This window comes from Lissotriton helveticus, chromosome 12, assembly GCF_964261635.1.
Source record: "Lissotriton helveticus chromosome 12, aLisHel1.1, whole genome shotgun sequence".
NCBI lineage: Eukaryota > Metazoa > Chordata > Amphibia > Caudata > Salamandridae > Lissotriton > Lissotriton helveticus.
This window is the reverse complement of record NC_136073.1, coordinates 911,068,569-911,075,664: the sequence shown is the minus strand read 5'-3', so window position 1 is coordinate 911,075,664 and position 7,096 is coordinate 911,068,569. Positions and strand designations below refer to the sequence as shown.

Here is a 7,096-nt window from a genome sequence, read left to right as displayed (position 1 = left end):
ATATTTTAAAGTGGCATTCAAGTGAGAAATCAGGCAAGTAGGATCATCTAATAATGAGTGCTAGGAATAAGGCTGAAGATACCAGAATAAAAAAAGCTGCCCGTAGGTTATCTGATGAGCAGTACATGGCCACAACATGGACAAAAGGGCTCATACTGGTAGATGAGTGATATTCAAAAGATAATGGAGCAGTTGCTAATATTGCTTCGGACACATTTGAGAGTCATTTACTGATCAGTATCTGCTTTGCTTGTGAAATGCTTTTCCTAGAGCCTGCTTCACATCTTCATTCCTCAGACTATAAATAACAGGATTCAACATTGGGGTAAACACTGTATAAAACAGTGATGCCAGCTTGTCTGGTTTCTCTTGGCTGCTTGGAGGTGTCAGGTGGGTTGCAGCTCCTGTCCCAAAGAACAGGAAAACCACCATTAGGTGAGCAGAGCAGGTGGAGAAGACCTTCCTCTTTCCCTCTGCGGAAGGGATGTTCAGGATCACTCTAATAATGTGTATGTAGGAGGTGAGGATGATCCCGATGACCACCGATCCTGCACCCCCAGCCAGTATGAAGATCACAATCTCATTGATCAAGGTATCTGAACAGGCCAACTTCAGCAAGGCTGGAAATTCACACAAAAAATTGTCAATCCTGTTGTGTCCACAAAAGGGTAATTGAGAAACAAGAAATGTATTTACAAAGGAGAAGAGCATACCTCCCATCAATGAAAGGCAGATCATGTTGATACATAGCTGCCTGCTCATGAGGGTTGTGTAGTTTAATGGGTGGCAGATGGCGGTATAACGATCATAGCTCATGACAGTGAGAAGAAGAGCCTCTGAAGCGGTCAGCGAAAAGATGACAAACACTTGGGTAATGCACTCATGAAAAGAAATGTGCTTCTGCTGGGTCCATAGATCCTTCAGCATTCTGGGGACTGTGACCGAGACAGAGACAATGTCAAGGAAGGACAGGAAGCACAGAAAAAAATACATAGGGTTGTGGAGCTTCTTTGTGGTTCTGATGACTGCGATAACGATGAGGTTTCCAAACAGCGCGATGAGGTAGATAAGCAGGAAACCAGCAAACACGGCAACCTGAACATCTGAGCTGAGGGAAAACCCTGTGAGAATGAAGTACTTGCCAGTGGTGCGATTCCACAGCATCTGTCTCTGACACATGTACCTGCAATTGAAATCGACGGTGGGAGATTTTAGATTTGTGCGAAAACCAAACAGAAAACTTTGATCAATTGACTTTTGCAGAGCACATAATAGTCAACTCTCATAATCTGGGAGGTTCCATGACTCAGTAATAAAGACATTAGGGAACAAATCTGAGTGACTGAAGGATAACTGACGGGATATCCAGCCTAAAGATCTGAATATATGATACATTTCCATTTCTTTGTCTTTGTCTCTTGAAAAAAGTGTACTTAAGTACTGTATGGAATCTGCACACCAGTTTGTTGAACATCTCTCCTTATTTCACTCTCCTGAAAGTCACAGTTTGTAAAAATAAGCTTCTTTAAAGCCCCATTTAGCCCCTAAATGGAGATGTGCCCCAAGGCTCCATTCTCTCATCCGGCTCTCCAACCTCAACCCGGAACCCCTGAGTTGAATGTGCTAAGTCTGATATCTTGAACTAAATCTCATTCCGAAAGTGTATGCCAATACACCTAAAAAAACTGAAGCTTATTGAGATGGGAGTTTTAATTTTATCTTTAAAAGAAACCAAGCCTTTAATCTCTCCTGCAAACTTCAGGACAGCTGCCCAAACCTGAATGCTTTCTTGTATCGACAAAGGTAAAACTCTCCTGTTGGGCCTTCTATAATCCCTAACCTGTACCTCTTAAGGTCCCTCTACATGCAGCAGCATGACTAGTCTCAATGCAGAAACCCTTACCATATTATCCTATCCTATTACAAGTCCGACTGGCTTCCATTAGAGGCAAACATGAACTTTAAAAGGACCTGCTTAACCTCCAAGACTCAGGCCTCTAGTCTTTCACTTTACCTTAAATACAATCTGCATACCACTGGAGGGGAGAGAGTGACAAGAAGCACATGTTGCTTTCTTCTTGACATTACTAAGACAACAAAATCCAAAGCAATGAAGACTGAGACTTCAAATCAGGCCAGTTTATGTTTTGCCTCCAGACATTGAAACATGATCCAGGAATTCAGTAGACTCAACCAAAATGTCTTCTTCGTGAGGACCAGCCTTAAGTCTCACCTGCTCTAGTTCTAGTATATTTTCTGGACTATGTTTCTCTACATGCCTCCTGCCTCACATATTGTTCAATGCTCTTTCCCAAATGTTTACCTTGCTATCAACATGAGCACCTGGTTCAGACGGGTTATAAGCACCTCATTATCCTAATCTACCTCTGCTGAAATTGTATTACTACTTATGTTACTTGGAATGTTACCTAGGTTAAGTTTTATCTCAAGCTTTCTTCTACTCCTTTGGCTAAGCCTGTGCTTTATAGACACTTTAGAGTAAAACCTTAAAATAAAAGGCTTGGTTGCTGGGTTGTTTCTTCTCAGTTCCAGATCACTTAGAAATTGATTGAGAGTTTTATGGCAAAATGTTCTTCTGCCAAAGAATCAAATATAAACTAATGCACCAGTACCCTGATGACACTCAAATTTACCTAAAGTCTCCATCCCATCCATCTTAACAGAACTCACAAACCTTTTAGAAAAAATAATAAATTAGAGTTTGCTTTCTAGCTAAAACAGAATCCAAGCAAGAGGGAAGTTCTGCTTTTGTAATCCAACATATCTCCTCTTTGCAGTTTATTGAAATGTTACCACTGTAGTTCTCTATGTTATGTAGAATGTTACCTAGGTTACATTTTATTTAAAGCTCTCTGCTGCTCTTTTGGATGATATGTCTGTGCTCTAGAAATACCTAAATTAAATAAAACATTAAAATAAAAGGTTTAGAGGCAGAAGTACAAGGAAATGGTGCAACTTGTGCTGTGGCAAATTTTGCTGTGCTGGGTCATCCAAAAATGGGTAGATGCGCTGCGTTTAATAATCATTGACCAATACAGGGACATTTTTTATTGAGGATGGTAATGGTCCAGGGATCCCCAACATTGGACTTAAAATCTCAAAGAATATCTCAAAAGACCTACTTTAAATGCAGAGAACTTTTGAGATAGTTAAAATCAAAGTAGCAATGCATAGGAGCCATTATTCCCTCTAGATCAATAGGTCAACTTGTTTCTACCATTTCTTACCCCCAAATGGAGTCCCTGGTTTTCATCAGGACCAGGATCCCTTGATAATTAGACTTCATACTTCAGGCACTCATCCATACTTCATAGATGTTATGCCAAAATATACTTGCGTCTTGCAAAATTCTAGACACTAGGACCCTACAAAAGCAAATAGAAATATTTTAATCAGCATCAAGAGTGGATTCACTCCAATCATGTGATTGTATATCACTGTGTTAGAAAGTCATCCTTTTGCCCTGTTCACTTCCATTTTCTGCTGAATGATACTGGTGATAACTGACTCCGACTCTACCCTGGGCTCAGCTTTCCAGGCCCAGGGCCAATGCTATGTTTAAAATGTTAAATGTGATAGCGTACATTTATAATTGCCAATGACAGACCGTATAAGTCCCTATTGTATAATAGGGCCAGGGGGTGCAATATACCTATAAGTCACTAGTATATAATAGGGCTATGGGATTCACACTACTTATAAGTCCCTAGTATATAATAGGGCATGGATGTTTAGAGGCCCCGCGGATTGCCTGCACTTGCACGTGTGCAATCATGAGTGCCTACTGTCATTTTCCGACTGTCTTTAAAAGTAAATTGTATGCAAATTCAATTTTGGTGGCATGGGCACTTTAAAACTGATAATCTACATTATGTGTAAATATTAGGCATCCCCAAGTCTTCTCTTCGTGCTCGAGGTGTGGGCACCATGTAACTATAGACATGAATCTTATAAAATATGTTGTATACCCCCTGTTGAGGGAAAAATTACCCACTTAAAATTTCCTCATTGCAGGTACTTAGTGACCTCGGCTAACATTGCAACATTTTATTTAAGTATAACTATTGCTTGAAAAGGAGTAAGTGTCATTCAAAGACTTAAAAGATTGCGATTGATAAATCCAACAACTTACTACTGTTGAATGTATCATAACTGGTGCAGAAAACAAATTATATAACTTTCTCTTCTGTAATTCAAAATCCAGCCTTCTAGTAGTCACTGTCGATTGGTCAGCCTTAACAGGCTTAGCCAGGCTGCCTTGATGAGGTAATACGTGGACTTATAGACCAGGGGTTATCTGATGGAGAGAACTCTGCAGCTTCAGGGGATAGGTCATAAAGAGGGGGCTGCATAAATCAAACTGAGCTCAAAGAGAGAGCAGATCAGTAAGGAAAGCCAGGCGCACCTACACCGGCATCCTGTAACCCAAGCCAGATGGCAGGCTTAGGACAGGAATGTGCGAAGCCCAGGAGGACGGGAGCTAATGGAAGTGAGCCACAATGTGAGTTGGTTCAGCCAGCTTTAACTCTTCTGGAGAGAAATCCTCCATGTTGGATTTTGGAAGTGCAATGATTTGTAGGACAAGAAGATGCCATATTTTGGAGGACGTTGTCTTGCTTTTGGGTGGCACCCAGCATCTCATTGAATAGAGGTGCCCCCTGCTTGTTGCCCAGGACACTGAATACATATGGGGAGCTGCTCAGCCTCTCAGTTCTGCTGCCAGAAACTATTAGGAATAGAAGGACTGCTCTGCAGGAATCTGGATCCGCACCCAAAGGCCTGCACTAGGGCTGAATGCACCTGCTACATAATCTGGTACTACATTCCTGGTGACTGCGACTTGCTTCAAGAAGGATTAAGAAGTGGACTCCGCACAAACTGCAGGTTAACAGAGCACACCTGCATCATCTCCACCAAAAGTCTCCATCCTGGAGTGCTTACGGAGGGCTTTTAAGAATTTGACTAGGTGCAGAATTTCCAAACCCCCACAAGAACATACTTCCTACCATCCCTAAAGAAACCTTTCCAATCTCACCAAACTACATGAATACAACAACACCGACGTCAACATATTCCATAGCAGAACCACTGACTAACTTTCAATGCTTAGGAGTAGAACCCTTACTTCCTGGCATACTCGCTCATGGTGAAAGCCTCCTATACCTTTTAATTTCCATATGAAGCCTCCTCCCCAAAACACAGCACTCACTTTTATCCTCCTCCAGCCTGGTGCCCTGTGCCTTAGGCTCCCTCGTGCTGGCGCAGGTGGTGGTAGGGCAGGTAAGGCCTGGCATTATGATGCAGGTGTACATACAAGCTTCAAGAGCCCAGGCCGTTAGGTGGAGCACCTGCAGGGCCCCTAGGCTGGATCGGTGAAGCCATGCAGGGGCAGTGGCCCTGCAGCGAGGGGTCTCTCTCTCCCTGAACTCCAGGGCAGTGGCCTTGGAGTAGTCCAAGCCCAGCAGGCTCTCGGACATGGAGCTACTCGTGCTGCAAGTTGTACCTGACATGCTTCATAACATGCTCTTACAAGTGGACTGCTGCAAACTCGTGCCTACTAGCACAAGCCTAAGGAACCGAACAGCATGCCCACGCTGCACTCATTGGCGGATGCGCCTCTTGTCCCAGCTCAGGGAGAAGAAACGCCACTCACGTTGCATTGAGTTTCAACTGGTGGGCGCCACATGGTGTAGGCAGAATTTTTGCCAAACTCCGCTCTCCAAACAGAGTGCTGCATGGCAAAAACTCTGTGAACTCCATAGGTGGAGCAGAGTTCACCGCCCACCCCTAGAAGAAACAGCAAAAATAACATTTCTAAGTGTGAAGGTAACATTTTGACCGTGGCCTCCCACTTAATGCATCTGACCAAGGCTCCATCACATTCAGCCTCAAACTTTGACTTTGTCCCGGCCAAGCATGACCAGATGTCTCAAAGTGGCGTATAGGCTTTTAAGCACTAGAGAGTGTTAATTTTATGAAAATTCCTATCTCTGGTTCCCTACGTTGGATTTTTGTTATTTTGGTGTTGATTTGTTCATAAACATATAACATATTTTTATAAATTGTTGTGGGATTTTTATAGTGTTTGGAGTCTTACTTATTTGTTGTATTGTTGTTTTTAAATGCTTTACACTCCTGTCTCCTAAGTTAGACCGTACTGCTTGTTGCCAGCTATCAAGGGTTGAGCAAGGGACCAATTTATTGAGACCTTTACTGGACCTTACACTGCGTTAATGGCCTTATTGCTAGTAGTAGGTGCATACTTATCCCTACCAATCACCCACATTCCAGCACACTACGAAAGCAGACGTGGGGGCACAGCACACCGAAGTGGCATAGTAAACTAGTGCTCATGCGGGAAACAATGTATACAATGCTGTTTCCACAACGCAATGGCTTTACAATGCAGTCGTTACAATGACTGCGCTGTTACCAAGCAGTGCCATTACAATGCAAGTCGGATTTTAAATCCAACACCTTCCCTGCTGTTGCGCAAACTGGAGTAGGAACAGTAATTAAGACTATTCCTAAGTCCAGCGCGCCCCCTACAGCAAGTTGTTGAAATGACTTGCGATGAAATGGCACTGCGTGGTAACAAAGTGATCGTTGTAACGACCGCGTTGTAAAGCCCCGCGTCGAGAATGTATGCGATGTAACGTCATATATTTGCTCATGGTGTCCAATTTTGTCATGCAACCATTCAGCCATCTTACCCTAGGTTTAGGATATCAGTACCTCATGGAGGATCACCAGAGACGCCCCCTTGTTGTCACATACTAGGAAGAGAGACACAGTAAATTAATAATTGTGAGGTCATGAATAAAAGCAAAGGTCAGGTTCAACATGACCTCTGGAAGTGGGTCACATCCCAACACTTACTTCGTCAAAGGGTGATCTCTGCATCATGACGAAAAGCCCTATCTACTTGCAGTTGTGACTGAGTTTTGCGGCAATAATTAACACCTTTTTGAGATTGAGATTTCCTTGAAGAAATGCTTTGGTTTCTCCACAAGTATGAGACTTTGCATGTGTGCTGCACTGTCCAGCACACTTCCAAAGCGGTAAAAATGTTGAA

General features: G+C 42.9%; 1 protein-coding gene across 1 annotated transcript; it reads right to left on the bottom strand.

Moving 5' to 3' along the window:
• Positions 1–234: 234 nt before the first annotated feature.
• On the bottom strand, positions 235–1,179 carry LOC144798207 (olfactory receptor 2C1-like). Its single transcript, XM_078668952.1, has one exon. The coding sequence runs from the start codon at positions 1,177–1,179 to the stop codon at positions 235–237; it is 945 nt and encodes a 314-aa protein (XP_078525078.1).
• Between the last annotated feature and the right edge of the window lie 5,917 nt (positions 1,180–7,096).

What these genes read in the sequence shown, in the direction of transcription:
- LOC144798207 (XM_078668952.1), bottom strand. Translation starts at nt 1,179, where the DNA reads ATGTGTCAGAGACAGATGCTGTGGAATCGCACCACTGGCAAGTACTTC.